At 37.9% G+C, this 19,070-nt stretch overlaps 1 protein-coding gene across 4 annotated transcripts in view; it reads left to right on the top strand.

Annotated features, from left to right (window-relative positions):
• Positions 1–19,070, top strand: part of LOC145674559 (protein bric-a-brac 1-like) — a 1,152,100-nt gene that overhangs the window by 1,095,445 nt on the left and 37,585 nt on the right. For all 4 annotated transcript variants that reach the window (XM_081744738.1, XM_081744734.1, XM_081744736.1 and 1 more), the window contains one exon: positions 9,087–9,173. In XM_081744738.1, coding sequence (XP_081600864.1) covers positions 9,087–9,173 — 87 coding nt within the window. The remainder of the gene's footprint in view (positions 1–9,086; positions 9,174–19,070) is intronic.

Genomic DNA, 19,070 nt, shown 5'->3' with positions numbered 1-19,070 from the left:
AGACACGCAACCACAGCTGAAATTCACCTGCAGCTGGTAGAAAAAAAATAAATGAAATTTTTGAGTTTTACGCCCCACGGTTATGCTCGTTAGGCTAAAGGAGACTGTGATGATGAGAAATGAATGAAATGGTGGAATGAAGAAAGTGGGAGGAAACGGGAGAACCCCGAGGAAACGCACGCACACGGTGCTTCTCCACCACAAAGTTTACTTGGCGGGAGCAGGGTTCAACTGATAGAGGTTCATGAAGAAATTGTAATGTCCCGTCAGCACGTCTCAGAACGGTTTCGAAAGTTTGTGACTGTAGAGGAAATGTCACCGATGAGGAGCGCAGTTTCCAACTCAACACAATCACAACAGCTGAAACATCATCGACTACTCTCCCTACAGCCCGGACCCTGCTCCAAGAGACTTTCACCTGTTCCCGCACTTGTAGTACCTAGGAGGCCGTCACTTCGCTTCCCACGAGGAGGTGAAACACTTCGTGGCAACGTCGCTGAACACGCAAGGACAGTCTTTTTTTTTTTTTTTTTTACCAGGAGGAAATCTTCAAATTCATTCCACGATGCGACAGGTGCCTTAACCGATATGAAGGCTCTGTCGAAAAATAACTAAATATATGTACTGTCTGTTTGCTGTATTGGTTGTATGAAATAATATACGCAAGTTTCACTGCAGCCTTTGTAATCTTACTTTTTGATTACTCTTCGTATATTGATAACGATGAAAGCGAAAATGGATTACTTCAAGTTTAGATTTGTGCCATGCAGAGATTCATATTGTAAGGATATTAACACAAGTATTTGGGAGTTTTGTTATTTACTTATTTTGCTCTGTGGAAAACCAATATTGAAGCCGGATATGGTAGTAATTAGTGGTGGTCTCAAAAACCAGTTTTCTGTTGTTGTTTTTTTTTTCCTACAGATTGCTTTCTGGTTTTTATAAAACAAGGTTTGCCCATTTGTAGGATAAGAGTGGATGGATCATTGGATGTTGAAATCATATTTATATATTCTCAAATTACCTTGCTAAGGTATTAGAGCAATTTGGCAGACGCGATTTGTTTTGTCCCGTAACCTTTTATTATACAATTCCTATTATATGTAACATAACACAAAGTCACTATTAGTGTGGTTCTAAGACCAACACAAAATTCACTTAGTAGTTTGGGTAAAGTAGGTATCCGAGGACCCAGACAACCAGTGAAGGAGTCCCACAAAGCTCCAGGCAAGCTGAGTGGAGGTGGTTTAGGATTTCTCAGTGCTTCAGGCAAGCAAAGAGAGGTTGGAATCCCGCAAAGTTACAGGAAAGCTACGCGGGTAGGAAAACTCACGCAAGCTATGTGGTTGTAGTGAGGAATCTGTCAGAGCTCCACGCAAACTTAAAGTGGTCGTCACAAAGCTCCAGGCAAGCTAAGTGGGTAGGAGCCCTCAGGGCTCTAGTCAAGCTAGGAGGCTTGAGTTATGTTAGATCTCTCATAGCTCCAGGTAAGCTAAGAGAAGGGAATTTACCAGCCAAAACTGATTTCAACTTGAGGTGTTGCATGGAGTTGTATACTTTATTCTGAACAGCGGTGTCGTTGGTGTTCTTCTTCTGTCACATGACCAGATGATGACAAGGATGCCTGTCATCTGCTTCATGCAGTAATTGCAGTCGAAGAGCACTGGTATTGTTTGTAAGTAAGAAAAACGTGTTGATGTTTACAAATAGAAACCACGTGAAAGATATTACAATATTTAAAAATAATTTTTGTCTTTATCTCTGCATTTTTCACGAAATCTGAACTATGGTACTTGTACCGATTATGGCCCGGGTCCCTAATATGGCCCACCCATCATATCTCTGCAGATTTACTTTGGTGCTACTAGATGACAATATAAACTATGTCCTCTGAGCCGCGCAAATATGTTTACGCTTGTCATGAGGACATAGTTTATAGTGTCATCTGGTAGCAACAACGTAAATTTGCAGAGATATGGTGAGTGGGCCATATTAGGGACCCAGGCCATAATCGGTACAAGTACCATATATGTACTCTCAGTGACAATTAAAATTTGTAAAATAATTAACTTTATAATAACCTGAAACCTGTAGAAATGATGTCTTGATCATTACTTACTGGACTATATCCCTCAAGATGTTCTTGGTTTTCTATTGACAGAAATGCTTGCCTCTACTTTAAATGTACGAGAATTTTTGCGGTGTAGCTAATAAAATTATCACCTAGTATATAACCACGTAGTGAACGATTTTCTGATGGGTTACGAATGAAAATAAGTATTTATGTTCGATATGACAATAGCAAATCGAAATTATGCCTCACGTATAATTGTCCTCAATTAACTTTTTTATATATAATAGACTCCAAATGTCATAGAAAAATAAAAAATAAATAAATACAATAGACGTGGAAAGAAAGCAAATTGTCAATAAACAAGGTTCATTCAAAACTTGGAACACTACGAGACATTCCGGATAGTAAGGGCGAACTCAACGAAAGTTATATGCAATCTGAACACTAAATTGCTCTGTGCTGGCCACTTGTCGTACTTCTCTTCCTTAGAAAGTGCAGTTTCAAAAGAAGTGAACGATTATTTTGACCGTTCAGAGTGCATTTTCAGGAAGGAAAACTTTGAGTTCGTGCTGACTATTCAAAATGAATCATATCTGCTGCACTATTCTCAGCAGGTTTTGCTGAAACTTTTCACCATGCTTCCTTGAATTCTCTTGACTATCCAAGAATCAAAATTCCTGATTTTTCGTACCGTAGATCTCCCACTCTAATACTCTAGAAATGGAAACATCATGGAATTGAAGTTAGATGAAGACGGTGCATTCCACAGACCGTTGCTTCAAAAAAAAAAAAATCACCATCATGCCATCAAATGCCATCTACATTATGTAGCACGCTCAGGATAACAAAAGGTAGGCCAAAGTAATAAAGTAACTGAGAAGTATATTACCGAAGATATAGATTTTCAGGATATAGTTGCGGTTGCATCTTACGTTTAATGCCAAAGAAAATATTGCGTCTCGAATTTTAATCCTAACACTGTTGATTAATTTTTAAAATTTCAGTTTATTGTCCCTTTTAGCAGCGAGGCTATATAAAACGTGAACCTAAAGCTTAACGTTGGATCCAAACCACATGAGCTCCACCGGAATCGAACCGGCAAAGGCGTGTACAGTATCAACCCACCCACAAGAGAGCTCTGTTCATTGATTGATTGATAAAGAAAAATACAAAAAAAAAGAGTGAGTACTTAGTCTGTTTCTTTATAATTCATCCAACCATACAAACAATAATAGACGTATTATCGTCATTTAATAGTCCTAGATATGATTTTTCCCGTAAGATGTGTACTGATCAGCCATAACATTAGACGTCAAACATCTTTAATAAGATATGTCCACCTTTAGCTCGTAGGGCAGCAGGAAAGCGGTTTGGGATGGAAGCAATGAGACCTTGGTAAGTGATTGGAGGCATGGCGCACCACATCGGTACACTCTAGTCACTTAATTCCTGTAATTTTCTCGAAGGGGGCGATGAGTTCGGTTCTGACCTTCAACGACATTTCAAAAGTGTTCAATCCAGTTAAGAGTGGGTAAATTTGGGATCTATTGCAGCATTTGATATTTACCAATGTGCTCTTCTGACCTTGTGACAAGGAGTGTTGTCCTGCTCAAATATGTCATTTTCAGCTGCAAATATGGCCGACATGAGTGGGTTTACGTGATCAAAAATGACCTATCAATAGTTAGGGGCCACCATGGTGCCCTCCACATTTACTTCTGGGCCAATGGATGACTATATGGAGATTACCCAAATCATAATGGAGCCACCATCAGTCTGTCGTCGTTCTACCGTGTAAGTCTGGACCAGCTGCTCCCCTGGAAGACTACAGATTCTGACCCGGCCATCGTTGTGATGAAGGCAGCATAGCGGTTCATGAGATCATGCAACCATGCAACGTTGTTCCATTGCTCGGCAGTTCAATGACGAGCACAATCATGTATTCATTGATAAAGCTGTGCAGTTAACATTGGTACACAGGCCGTCGTCTGCGGAGGTCCATATCTAACAGTATACGATGGATTGTGTGCTCAGACACACTCGTGCTTTGTTTACTGTCAAAGATTGATGTTAATTATGTCACAATTTGCGCCCTAGCCTGTTGTACATTCCGCAGCAGAAAACCTGCAACATGAGCATGTAAAATTATTCAGAAACGACGAAATCTTTTGCTTCAAATCAAGTGTGCAAGGGAGGACGTCGAGGTTTTTCTGGTGTGATTCGTGCCACTTAGATGTTATGTTGATTTCCTGGGCTGTTAGGTGTAGTTTCACAATAAACGTACATACTCATGTTGCAGGTTTTTAGCTGCGGACTGTACCAACCTTGACAGTCTACGACGTCCGAGATTTTTAATGAGATGTGGCTGCCCCACTTCTAATCATTTGGTGCTGGCGTCATTTTCCCAATTTTCCATCATACCAACCACGGCACCTCGCGACCACCCGACAAGTAATGCTGTTTCTGAAATGTCAGCCATCTGGCCATCACGACCTGGTCCCTATCAAACTCTGATATATTGCCATCCTTCCCCATTCTATGGACAAGCTTCACATTGATTGACGAGTGAAATCGTTATCACTAGATGGCGGGCAGTTCTACTGTGTCAGCCCAACCACTTCGTTTAAAAAGTAGCGGATGTTCATAATGTTTAGCTGGTCAGAGTATATTCCATACTGTGCAGAACATCAGGCTTGAATTAAGTTCTGAAAATTTCGTCGTCAGAAACATTGAAATTCATGAGATCATACGATTTTTCTTCTTTGCAAGTGTTGTGGAAACACTTTACTTTCCTAATCTTATTGTACGAGACACTATCCGCAATTTTCAGTACTGCATTCATTTTATTTTAATTGTGATAGTACTGTAACAACAGAGCTAAAACAGTCACTTGTGAAACAGTGTAAAGTAGATTGTGAGATAGATTAGTATCCGAACTACAGTATTATTGATATTACATGTCCTTTTGGAGATGTTGATTTTACATTTTGGGTCAAGAGAAATATAGCATACAAAGCGTTATATATTGATCATTTAAAAGAAAAAGTCTTCTGTATGCTCCATACTCACAGGATTTGACTCCATGATCTACCCATTTGTGTATTTGTGTGTGTGCAAAATTCAGAATAGGATTTAAGATATAACATTCTCAGAGCATCAAAGAGATACTGCATAAAGTGGTGAACAGACCTTCTAGAAACCACTTCTACAGAACATACCAACAGTAGAACGGTTGAGGTTGATATTTATTTCCAGGGAAGTAATTTGAGGGTTTAGCGTTTGCTGAGCTCTACGGTAAGTTATTAAAATTTGAGATAGCCTTAATTTTGTAAATGCTAATAAACTGTTTATCATAAGTGGTATGTGTCATTTGATATTGTGCTTAATCTCATATTTTCGATCACTCACTTGGAATTAGTGCTTCGTTGTACATTCCTGTAAACTGAAATAGTGTTCGATGTGTCTTAATTCAATGATAGGTTAATATGCCACTACAATAAAACATTGTATGTTGGGTTTACTCTCCTTTAGAGTATATTACGTGCAAGGTCTATTCAATAAATAACCGGAGAAGTTGTATAAAACTACAAAACTTCGACAAAGTTTGTGCTGCTTTATTTTTTTGGTGGTGTTCTAGAACTATTACCAGATGGGACTGGCACGCCTGCCTCGCGAACGGGATGCTGAGAATCAGTGAAACAAGATAGCGGCACCCTTGCAGGTTTGCACCAACGTGTAGCAGCAGTGTGTCATTAGATTACTGTTAGTTGAGGGTTGAAACCAATTTTGAACATCAGTAGTTCATGAACAATATAGTGAGCTGATTCGACACTAATTTTCAGCTTTTCTGGAATATCACTCACCGTAATACGCCTGTTTTCCAGCATCAACTCTCGCAATATTGTTCTCAGTAACTGTGCAGACATTGTGTTCTGGGCGTGGTGAATCAACACTTGTTACACCCCGTTTGAACTTATCTGCCAACTCGTACACTTGTGTTCTCGACCCAAACAATTTTCCCCATATTGCACTGCCATCCGATGGTGAATTTCGATTGGTTTTAACCCTTCAGCTAACATAAATTGAATGACACTCCGCTGTTCCACGTTGGTGTAAACCTGCAAGGGTGACGCCATCTTGTTTCACTAATTCCCAGCATCCTGTTCACGACGCAGACGTGCCTTGCTTATCTGATAATAGTTCTAGGACACCGTTAAAATAACAAAGATGCATAAACTTTATCGAAGTTTTGTGTTTTTTATACAACTTTTCCGGCTATTTATTGAATGGACCTTGTATAAAACTAATGAAATGTTAACAATGTGTTTTCAATGTATTTGAAACATTGTAAAATTTATGAGCGTGCTGTACGTGTGGATGATCTACCAACAGCTTCCGTTATATGGAGTTGATTTACTTTTTTTCTTCACACAATGAACGTCTCTGAGCTGCTGCCAAGAATTTCCATTATTTTATGTAAAACTATCAGATCCCTCTTACCCTTTAGCTGGACATAAAACTTGTGGTTGAGCGGAAATATCGCAAAGCGATGATCATTTCTGTTAATATTCGTCGGTCATGGGATTTAGTATGCCTTGTAAGAATGCATAAAACATAGTTTTTATGTAGAGTATGTGTCATATGAGATTAAAAGGAGAGAGAGAATATCTTTCCAATGTTTTGCCTGTTCTAATAGTATTACCTGATGTAAATAAAAGAATGATTGTGTCACTTCAATGTTGCTGTATGTATTCACCTTGTGTTGTAGGTATTCATCACAACCACCTTGATTTTAAAAAAATGGCATGGAAAAAAGACCAATCGCAAACAGATAAATCTTTTGAATGAAGATAGCTTCCTGAAAAAAATCTGTTAACCTCGCTTGTAAACTGTTTTCCTTTCTTTTAATCAAGCTTTCAAAAATAGTGTACAGAATATACACAGTGTTAACTAGTATTGCATATTGATTCAGTTTTATGTTACTACACTACTAAGTCAAATTGTAAACTTGATCATCTCAAGAGGTGCATTCGTTTTCATCAGAGCAACATCTAACAGTGTATAGTCCAGTTACTTCCAACTTCATGCTTAGTGACCTTATAACGACCAGATGAACTTTGGAAACTACAATATCAACGGTGGAGTCAATGGTTATGCAAATCAATCTTGGACCCATAATTATTCGTACACTGGCAACACTTCCCTAACCTTTCTCCTGCCTCCTTGCCTTTCCTCTTTTGCTCTGCCTGTTTCTCCCTATCGCAGCTCCGAACGTAAGAATGTGTTCTGGCATCATGCACCGGCCAGTAGAAAAGACAGGTAATGTTCATATAATAAAGTACAGCGTGTCCACCAAAAAAAAAAAAAAAAAACTCCGTGGTTTTAATTGGTTATAAAATTAAAACCTTTTAGAATTTTATGCTCATTTTTTGCTCAAGTTATACCAACACACACAGTTTCATGTGGTATATGTTCATTACAGGCACTGGATGTGGGCCCCACGGTTACGCAACAAACATCTATTCAATAATCAAGTTTACTCCGTACTCTTCGAAGCGTATCCGGCGTTCAGGTTTCAAGTTCTGCACCAATTACGGTTTATACGGATCAAAGTGTAAGCATTTGCGTGGCATCTTCCTAACCGTGCTCCTTGGAATACAGTGAAACCTTTCTAAAGCGGACAGCCATGGGGAATCAAAAATTGTCCGCTATACAGAGGTGTCCGCCTTAGAGAGGTTTCAATATTTTATGACGTAAATTAGTAAACAGGGTAATACGCAATTAGAAAACAAATATTTTTGCATGAATCATGTATTTACGAATATTACAAAAATGCCTGAGTTATCCTCCGCCACCCGTTACTCTATGTTCGAGGCACAACATGGAAATAAGATGATATAGTTCTCTGCTCTTTACACTTGCTACTACTTACTACATTTTCGGTATGTTGTTTTAATTTGTGAGTTAATTGCAGTCCAGTAGTGTCTTTTTTTCAGACAATATGTGTACCCGCGGGCCAAAAATACCAAATTTGTCTTCTGCTTGCTTACAGATTCTAGCGGAACAGTACCATAACGTGTCATCCCAAATTGTGGGTAACTGTCGAACACTTTTCTGTCTAAAACAGTTTGGGTGGGAGTGGATGCAAGCAAAGGACATGAGAGTGTTGTTAAACAGAGACTTCGTCTGGGTTGCTGAGCACCCAGTTGAGGAGGCAAAATGCCACAATGCTTCCTTGATGACACATGTGTGAATTACTAAAAATGTATTTTTACTGCACTTTCCAACTTGTTTCTAGAGAAAGTGTCCGTAATACGGAGGTAAACAATACCTATAAAAGCCAGGAAAGACTGTACGTGTCCGTACTAGAGAGTGTCCGCTTTAGAGAGGTTTATCAATATGTTTTTTCCTATTACAGTTTTTGGGGATTACAAAATATGTCCGTTACGGGAGGTGTCCGCTTTATAGAGGTGTCCGTTGGTAGAGGTTTCACTGTATTTAGTTCTTGGCTATCTCTGCGCACTTTTTTTTTTTTTTTTTTTTTTTGACTCCGCACAAAGATTTCTCTCACACTATCAACAATTTTCTGCGGCACTATTGGTCGGCTAGAATGCACTTTTTCCTTGTCACAGATGCACACTTCTTCTACGAAATCATTGTTCCACTTCAAAATTGTATTGTCCAAAGGTGGTTTCACATTAGATTTGAGTCTGAACGCACATTCTACAGACACAAAACTCTCGTTCAGTGAAATTCCGAAACAAACCAGCTGCGTTGATCTATCGGGAAGAAAAAACTGTTTTCAGTTAATGCATTTCCTGACATCTTATTTAGAAAAAAATATTGCGAAAAAGTGTTAATTTTATAATCAATCGAAATCACGGAATGTTTTTGTGGACAGGTATTTCCGTTACAAGCATACATGAAAAATGTATATTTTGTTAAAACTATATTTTGTGTATATATATATATATTTTACTTTGTCTGATGTCCTTTTTTCTTTCCTCTGCAGACGTTGGTGCGAACCTCGACGGAAGCTATCATCTCCAGAGGCCATTGCTGAATACCTTTATCAGTACAAGTCTAGACCAATCAGTCAGTAAGTATGCTTAGAATTTTATACTAGATTTTCACCGTTTCCTCAAGTACAACACTTGTTTCTTCGGAATATGAAAGAGGTGGGGACTTTGATCATTCGAATGGAATCAGCAATATAGATACCGGTACAGAAAATCTCGTAATCAAGCATAGTTTAATTTAATGTGCACAAAATTCCGTGCTTGTGTGTTCCCTAATGGTTAACGCGCGTGGTCACGGATTTGATTATAATGAAACTGACACGATAAAACCTGATTTGAGGTAGGTCCTATGTTCGAAAATTCGTGTCAATTAGTTCAGGCGTTGGGCTGCCATCCCATCACAAGAATGATGACTTTGTTCTATTAATATAGACTAGCCTTTGGCTAGATGGTAGAGACCTGCACGGGCCGAATTTTTCGGCCCGAGCCCAATGCAGCCCGAATGTGCCTAGGCCCGGCCCAGCCCGGGCCCGAAAACTTTTGGAGATTTTCGGCCCGAGCCCGGCCCGGCCCGATAGGTTTTTAAAATTCTTGGCCCAAGCCCGGCCCTGGCCCGATAAATTTAAAAGTTTCATTTTGTAACATTTTTCACGAGCACGCTTCTTCAACGTTTGCTTTTATTCTAATTATCGTTTAACGAAAGTCAATAATTATTGCAATTAATCGGCCCCAGCCCGGCCCGACCTCAAGAGAAATCAGTGTCGGCCCGACCAAGCCCAGCCCGGCCCGGCCCGGCCTAAAGAAATAACAGAATCGGCCCGCCCAAGGGTTTCGGGACTCGGGCTGAGCCCGGCCCGTGCAGGTCTCTACTAAATGGGTGCTCCGCCCCCAAGTCTCCTCGGCCTACGGCCTCGCATTTCTTATCTATCACTCTTTGCATCAACAGTGAATTTCGTGAACTTGGTCTTCATATTTCCTTAATCTGCCCATCCGGGGGCTTCGCCCCCACACACTCTCTTTTGTTCGGCCTACGGCCTTGCACCCCTTGAACCCACAATTCTACCGGTTCTTTTCCTATTTCAGCTATCTAAAAGATAAGATTTTGTATCCCAAGAAAACGCCCGTTTAAATAGCATGGGAAATTCATCCCCCTTTAGACCGCTAAAAAAATTTAAAATATTCACTTTTGGCAATTTTCCTGTCGGTTAGTTCCGGAAAGCTACAGTCATGTCAAATTTAATTATTGTAGCTCTACAGAAAGTGCAAACTAATTTTTCAGCTCATGTAGTTTTATATATAGTTAGGATAGGATTAGGATATAGCTAGGTGTAAATAGTCAATCAATTTAATTATGATATATAAAGCTGTTTTCATATTTCCGAAAATTTTGTTGGTGGAATATTTAGAGTTGCTGAAGTGGGGTAGCATAACTAGCGAGCTACGTAAGTTAAGAGAGATCAAATTCCTGCAACCAAAGCACGGATAACATCAAAGCGACACGTATTCACCACGTGTGAATCCTATTTTCAGTTAAAGGCTAACTATCTTTATTGGTTTTCAAACTGAGATTTCTTCAGTTGCCAGCAAGCGTAAAATATGCAACCCAAAATATCACTAATGGTAATTTGGTTGCCCAATCACCTTATTAAGTGCCTGAAAGTTATACATCTCCTGATGTGCGTTTTATGGGATGCCTAAAGCCAAACTGTCAGACAAGAATGAAGTATCATAAACCAAGAAACAGATGCAAAACTAATTTATTTTTTGTGTAATATTTTAGATACATTCCGTTCATCGTTAGGCAGTACTATTGCGAACTTGATATATTCTTTTAAAAGCTATATAAGTTCATTTTTAAAAAAATTCAAGCTGTTAATAACAGTTTCGGGTATGGTGATAGTTTACCGGTAGTAAAAGTTTATTATTCACATAACTATTACTTTTCTTACTGCTATAGCATGCTAATATATTTGAAATAGGTTTGGTACTGCGTTTTTTTTTTAAATCTGACCCTCGAATTATAACGAGCTTAAGTGCTTGGAAAGATATACTCGCTCCATACAACACGGCCGGCTCTACAATATGTTCTACACGTGGATTTACACGAGGGAGCAAAATCTGTCATAGCTATATTATTTAAAATAAATATTTCTTGTTGGAAACAGACTTCATGATGGTAGTAAAATTTACTAAACTGACCTTATATTTGAATACTATATTGATAAATCATGCTTAGGTCGCATTAGCTTAAGGTCACATTTACAGTGCTAAAGCAAATGGTTAAAAAAATCCCAGCATGAGTTACTCGATTGTTGTCAAATGCAAGAACTCAATCCTCGAATAGTAGCGAACACCTGTTCCATTTAGTTTGTTATCACAGTTTTGATATGAAAACTAGTCTTTGTCACAAACAAGTTCCTTATCACTGAAGGTGGAAACAAGTTTTTTTTTTAAGTTTCTAATGGATGTAGAAGAAAAATGAAGAAATAAAGATAAAAGAGCTAGGTGCACTGGAATTGCAAACTCATACATTGAGAGTAAAGCTCGGTGTTGAATTCTATAAAAATTATTACCATATTCCATCTGGAGGTGTGTTTATCTTTCACTAACATAATAGATTATTTTTAAAGAAAAAAACTAACTCAAAGAGAGTGCATTTGTAGTGTTTGAGCCTTTCTGAGTGCGAGTGCAGTTTCCCTCCCCTTCGTTGTTCATGATGGGGTAACATACTTAAAGTCGTGGCTTTCAAGATTTTTTTTCTGGAGAAAGGGGGCGGCAAACGATGTCATTGCACGGGACGGCAAGTTTGCTAGGGCCACCCCTGCCACACAATCTTCTACATGAAATGTGTGTAGCTCCTAAAAAGTTTTGATTTATCCATAAATTATAAGCGATAATGTTGTTCCACAAAATTACTACATTTTCAGAATAGTTATTGCTCACACCATTAAACTCTTTACTAGTAAAACATTTTTGTCATTGATAATCTCATTTAGCCTAAAAAGCATAAACCTGAAAGGTTAAACTAAAAAAAAAAAAAAAGTCTCAGATTTCTGTAATATCTAAAAGCAATTCCTTAGACCTAGAATACTCCACACACTGCCCACTGATTCACCTTCTTTCCTACCTAGTGACTAGATTTCTTTGATTCTTGAACTTTTGTGTTTCTTTTCCTTCATAATGCAGTAATTAAATGACAGAAAAAGGTAGAACTAATGTTATTTCTTCATTAAAATCGAAATATTAGAAAACAAACAATGCACCAGGAAAAAATAGTATGAAAAAAACTTTATGTATTTAAAAAAAATCAGGTTATTACCCGAACCTTTGCATCTGTAGTCATTGGTATTTCAATTTTATGTTACAGTTTGTTCCTTTAACAGAAATGCAGTTCGTATATAAAAGATGCCGCCTTCTACGTATGGTGGCTCGTGCCATAAGTAACTCATCGTCTGCAGAAACTTGTGGGAAACACCTCGATAAGTAAATGATCAACCAGAACTCTCATTTCAAACAATTGACAGCTGCTTGCCAACTCCACATGGAGTCTTAGTTACCGCAGATCCAAACGCTGTCCTTTAAGTTAGTGCTCGATTCCCTGCTGCCAAGACCAGTTTCCTTGTTCTCACATTGCCTGACATCTGTTTCACATTAGCCATAGTATTAGGAAGAAAGAACAGACATAGTGGCAACCTCGCAAACGTGGTCAAAAGAGGTTTGGAGGAGGAACGTATGCGATTAGTGAAATCAGCATGGAAACTTGAAAGAAATTTGCCGAACTGCACTTCTATTGAGTAAACTTAGTTTGCCATAAGTAGGTAACTTAGTTTGCTTTTATAAATTATAATTGATGAAAAATAAAAATATTTTAGTCTTCGATAAATATCACATAAGTGTAATTTTATATAAATAGAGAGGAACTTTCCTACCTCTGAATTTTATAAAAAGGGAACAACTACTTTAGTGCATAATCCTAGAAATTTTGTCTGTAGAAATAAAGTCAAATCAGTGTTTAAATGGCTGATGTGTTTCTTATAAGGCACACTATAATGGCTTCCATTGAACTTTGAGTGAGATTCACATTAGTCAGGTAACAACAACACTCGGGTGAAGCTATAACATATGTGTTCCATCATTTTGGCCTTCTAGAATTAATTTAACTCTATGTAGTCCAGGCTGGATTTTTCAGGAACGTTAGACCACAATATAAGGAGTATTTTCTGAAAAGTCCCCAACCCTCCCCCTCTTGCTTTCCTCTCTACCCGCTTAACCCTTTTAGACTCTTGCATTTTTAGAGGAAAATGTTAACTTTCAGTTAAGTAGCTACTACTTCAGTACTATTCGTCCGAGTATCATGGATTATACGTCATTCTCTTCATAATAAAACATGATTTCAAATAGTATCATGCGCATATTTGTATGATGTAGAAGAGGAGGGAAATTCGAGGTAAAATGGAAAACTTTCCCTCCGAAAATCCTTTTTTTGAAATTTAGTGCTTTTTGGAGTAACCCTGATACAGGTACCTGAATATAATATACTTTGCAAAATAGTATGGTTTATATGTAATGTGTGTTCCAAGTTTTATTGCAATCTCTAGAATAGTTACGACGGAAAATCTTTTTCAATCCTACTTGCCAATACCGACTTTCTATATAAATAATGAAAAGTGGGACATTACATATAAAATAAGTTTCCAAACGCAGTACTATACATCCAAGTATCATGGTTAATACATCATTCTTTTCAGAATGAAACAAGACTTTAAATGATACCATGTGCATGTGTTTATAATGTACAAAAGAAAAGTGTTTTGAGATAAATATGAAAATTTTCCATCAAAAATGCCTTTTTTGAAATTTGGGGACCTCTGAAGCGGTACCGGGTGCCTGAATATAATCTACCTTGAAAAATACGATTTTTTATACATAATGTATGTGTCAAGTTTCGTTGCAAAATCTAGAAGAATTACGAGGAGAAAAAAATATTTCTTAATCCTGTTTGACAATACAAATGAGAGATTTTCAGAGAATAGAATCCAGTAATAGTATTCTTACCCTTCTAATATACCACGAAAATATGACAAATGGAACGAAATATAACTCTTAGCTTTAAAATATATACATGTATATACATTATTAATATCTATGCCCGTAATATTTTATTTATAACTGTTATATACAAATTTATGGTTACTAACTTATATATTATTATTTTTTTTTTTACTTTTATTGCTAATTAATATGGCCAATTTTGGTTCAGGAAATTGTTCCTAACTTAGATTAGAGCCGTTCCATTATCTATCACCTATGGACCCGCCATGTCCTCGACTGGCAACAATCGGTAGCTGCTTAGCAGTGCAAAATAATTTACTTTATACTTTAATAACATCACGGACCACCCACCCAAAACACATGGAATGTAGAAAGTAGAACCAAATATTCTACTTTCCATAATATTACTACACATTTTATACAAACGGTGCTTACGTGTTGACTGATAAAATTCAATTCAGCTCTCAGTCCAATCTGGTTAAAACGAAATGCTTACCTGCTCATACTCGTCATCGTCGAAGTCAATAATGTCGTCGTTGGTAGGAGAATTATCGCAGGGAAGTCCATTACAATATTCACACATGGTGGAACAATCTAATCCTACATTTCTACATATAATTGGCGCAAGATTATTCACAGTTGCGAGAAACGAGACGAAGATTACCAGGTGCAAAAGTCTTAGAGCTTGGTACTGGTATCAAAGCTTTCCTGTAACATGTTCCATCTTCACAATAACCGTCAAAAACGACAGCGACATTTCTTCCGTACGTGCTTACAATGTACACTGAGTGCTCACTGAATTGCGACCTCCACACAAATTATGGCCAGCAGCCGAGATGATTATATGACCAGCCCGACTGGTAGTATAGCAGAGAAAGAACACACTCGAGGCTACATGTTGGCAGATAGCACATTGTTATAATGAAAGGTGGGCAGGATTTATCCGCATTTTAATAGGGCATGATTGTGGGGTACCCGAACAATAGGTACGTCAATACCCAGACAGCAATACTTGTCGGATACGCCCGTTCCTGTGTAATGGTGTGCAAGGAGTGGGAAGAAAATTGGGTAACGGTCTCCAAGAGATGGAATTACGGGGACGTATGGAAGTTACGGAGACGTAAAACGTGGGGCGAGCGTCGCATCAAACAGCTCGTGACAGCCAAATGAACCATCAGTGGCTGGGTATTACGTGACCAATACAATGGTGGATGCACAACACCCATATCCCAGCAACTATACGGAGTACGCTGACACACATGCAGTTCTACAGCAGATTACATACTCGTCACCCACTCACTCTTCACGACTTGTTACCACAGACTTAATCGCGCTCGGGCACAGGAACACGCTAATTGGACAATGGATGATTGGAAAAGGGCGTGTTGGTCCTATAAATCGCTGTCCTACTCTTCTCGGACGGGCGTGCGCATTTGTCTCTCGCTATAGATCCCTCGTTCCACGAAGCTCAAGATCCCTCGTGCATAGTGCGTACTGTACGGGCGGATGTACGGTTCGAGGATACTTCTGTTGGCATGAACTGGGACCGTCGGTGTGTACGGACCACAACAGACCTCCAATGTGTACCTGCAGGTGTTAGAGAATCACGTACACCCTATAATGCAACACTTCTACCCATACGAAGATGGCATTTTCCAGGACGGCAATGCACGGTGCCACCAAGCCAGGACTGCACTTCCTTGGCTTAAGGAACATTTCACGGAGCTGTAGCATATGAATTGGCTCCTTATCTCACCGGGTCTTAATCCTATAGAATATTTGTGGGGTGTTGCGGAACGAGCTCTTCGCACTATGACTCCTGTACCAACATCTGTGGGCTCGTTGTGGGATGCCATTAGGAATATATGGTATCAGATCCCCGTGAAAACATAACAACAACAACAACCAGAATCCATGTCACGCCGTGTTCAGGTCGTCCTCTGAGCAAAAGTGGACCAACTAATTAGATAGGTAGGTGGTCGTAATTCAGTGAACACTTAGTGTAGTTGCTACAGTTTTGAATAACATTTCCGTAAGTACAAGGAATGTAATAAATAAGATATCCTCCATCAGTCACTACAACTGATTTCATTTTCTGCTTTGATCAACTGCAATACAGCTATAATATATGTGGTTGGACACTTTTTCGAATTTCTCGTTATGGTAGTCATAAATCCACTCCATCCTGGCGGCAACTGTAATCCTACAAGTCATATAAAATTGAGGAAAAATAGATATTGTGAAGATTGAGCCGTAAGAGATCTTATTTTTTTGAAATTCATTTAATTCCTCAATGACCATTGAAGAAAGACCTGTTTTTCTCTTTTTCATTGGATATAAGTACTCTCGGATAGTTGTGGTGTTGAGAGAATTCGAACTGAATCTTTTATTAACTTGTTATCCGACACAGGTACCTGGCGTGGCACAATGAATCCCTCCCACAGGACGAAAAATGCCTTTGTTATCAAGACTTGACACATTTACATCAACATTATCAAAAACATGTTGGACAAATCCATCTGAATGAATAGCTGGGGAACCAGCGTTAATGATCGATGCTAGGTAGATTGTGGCATCACGGTAAGATGCTCACACTTCCATTGATGAAATAAGTTTAAGAAACGTTTTGAACCGTATAATCGATGTAGATTTAGAGGAAGGCTTGTCTACATGGGTGACACAATCTAGGACTAGGTCTTGCAGCAAATACGAGAACGTAATTTATAACAACGCACTTACTTTCAGCTTTCTGGTATTCACTTGAAGTTATTATTTTGTAACTTGTGTTGTAAAAATGTCAAGACTTTCTGGAATAAGATTTTCATCCCCGTGAATTAATCGTATTCTTAAAATTTGCACATTCTTAATACTTTTTCTCTGTAACTTTTCGTGCACATTGCCTTTCCTTTGTACACTAGCTTCATGAATAGAATGCACACCATTTTTACAACTACAGTGTCTGCGTTAAATTCATTTCCACAAATTACACAAATGAAATCAAAATTATTCTTTGCTTTTTATATTAGTGTGTTTCAGATAGCCAGAAACAATATGAAATGACTACACTCTCGTATTATACTGAGTTAAGTTTAATTAATCAAAATGATATGAGAATTAAAGTTTAAAATATTAGAAACATTACTTTGAGAATTCAAGTTTAAAATAGTAGAAACATTACTTTCTACTTTCTGTTATTAATTACGATCAGTGATATTAACAAAGAGAAATAGTAATTTTGACAGCTCAAAAATGATTAAATATTGTATAATCACAAAAACTTATAAACAGTTATGTATTTTAAATTGAAGTTTAGTGTTTGAAATGAAATACATTTGGGTTTTTATCCAGGCATATTATATATTTTATACTATTTTTTAATTGACTGTGAATAATCGTGTAGTGATTCAACCTTTCAATGCTTGCCTTGGACTTGAAAACTTCTATTTTGCAATTAAACATAACGTAAATTTGTCTGTAGATTTTTTTAAAGCATAAACATCTAAATTGATTATGAGCATGTAAACAAAACGTTACGTTCTAATTAAAGATAACAAATCTGAATAAGCATACTAAAGGCATACTATTATATGCCTACATTTCAAATTATAAACCAAAAACCTTAGAGAAGAAAAGAACCTACTAGATACTCACTAAGTACGTCTCACTTCCACAGCACAAAATCACTTAGCGCACACAAACTTCATAAATCTCCCACAGAAACTGACCATGAAGATAGACAGTATGAAAGCTGGGATACGGCGTGCGCCTAACCGGCCCAGCCGGATGACTTTCCCGCACCTGCAGTTATTTGGTAAGAACTCTCTGGACATCGTTCCCATTCCTATAAGCCTATTAATACGTATATCATTTTAAAGCTAATAAAACAAGCTAAAAGCTTTATTTGAAACATTTTGTTGTAGCGTTATCAGGTTTTTCGTAATAATAATAAAAACAATGAACATTGTATTGAAAAATCTACTTTTTCAGCAGTTTATTTCAATATCGCCATATATACTTACTTTAGCTAAAACACATAAGGACATAATTTAAAGAACGTAATGAAAGAAACCTAACTTTAAAAAATCATATTGGTACGAGCTGGCTTAATCGAGTTATTGACATTTTAATGTAAGTATGCAAATTTGCATGTTCAGGGCCGAGAGGGGGAAAGCAGGAGGGGGAAGGCTGGGGACTTTTGAGGAAATACTCCCCTTATGACGTTGTAATAACTGGCAAAGTTTCAGCTTGTTACTAATTAGTCCCGACAAAAGCCTATTTTTTTGCCTTTATTGACTGGACTAATGTTAAAATGGTGAGAGTACTTTTCGTGACCTTTACATACGATTGTATATTGTACATCTATATCCTCTCTCTGATGTAAATCAAATCCACAACACTGCTTGACAGTGATGATGAATAGTAAATGTTATAGATAGTTAAATTTTGTCGTACTGGAAATCACTACGTGGCAACACTAAAGCTTGTCAAAACAAGTGTGGAAACCAGATAGAAATGATGTAAAACGCATAGAAGATCCCTTTGGTATTTCTTTTGTAGATTGTTTCAGATGTTTTAATGTAATTATAAATTTTTAATATACCATGCTAATCGATTTTGCATTCTGGAACCATGTATTTGGATTTTACTGGCGAAGGTACGACAGCGTGCCCATGATTAAGTCACGATTCTCGGATTATTTCTATGATGCATGCTTCAATCATTCATATTTCAACCGGAAATGAAAGGAGAGAGAGAGAGAGAGAGAGAGAGAGAGAGAGAGAGAGAGAGAGAGAGAGAGAGAGAGAGGAATAACTGTATAGCTACCTATGCACCAATATTATATGATATTCGGGTAATTGTATCCGGTGGAACAGCTGTTGATATTTCATGGATTGTTCCCGTTTCCAATATTAGTTTCTAGAATT

This window comes from Thermobia domestica, chromosome 17 (genome assembly GCF_964235325.1).
Source record: "Thermobia domestica chromosome 17, izTheDome1.hap1.1, whole genome shotgun sequence".
NCBI classification, from domain to species: domain Eukaryota; kingdom Metazoa; phylum Arthropoda; class Insecta; order Zygentoma; family Lepismatidae; genus Thermobia; species Thermobia domestica.
The sequence above is the reverse complement of the archived record's forward strand: the minus strand, read 5'-3'. Positions and strand labels throughout refer to the sequence as shown.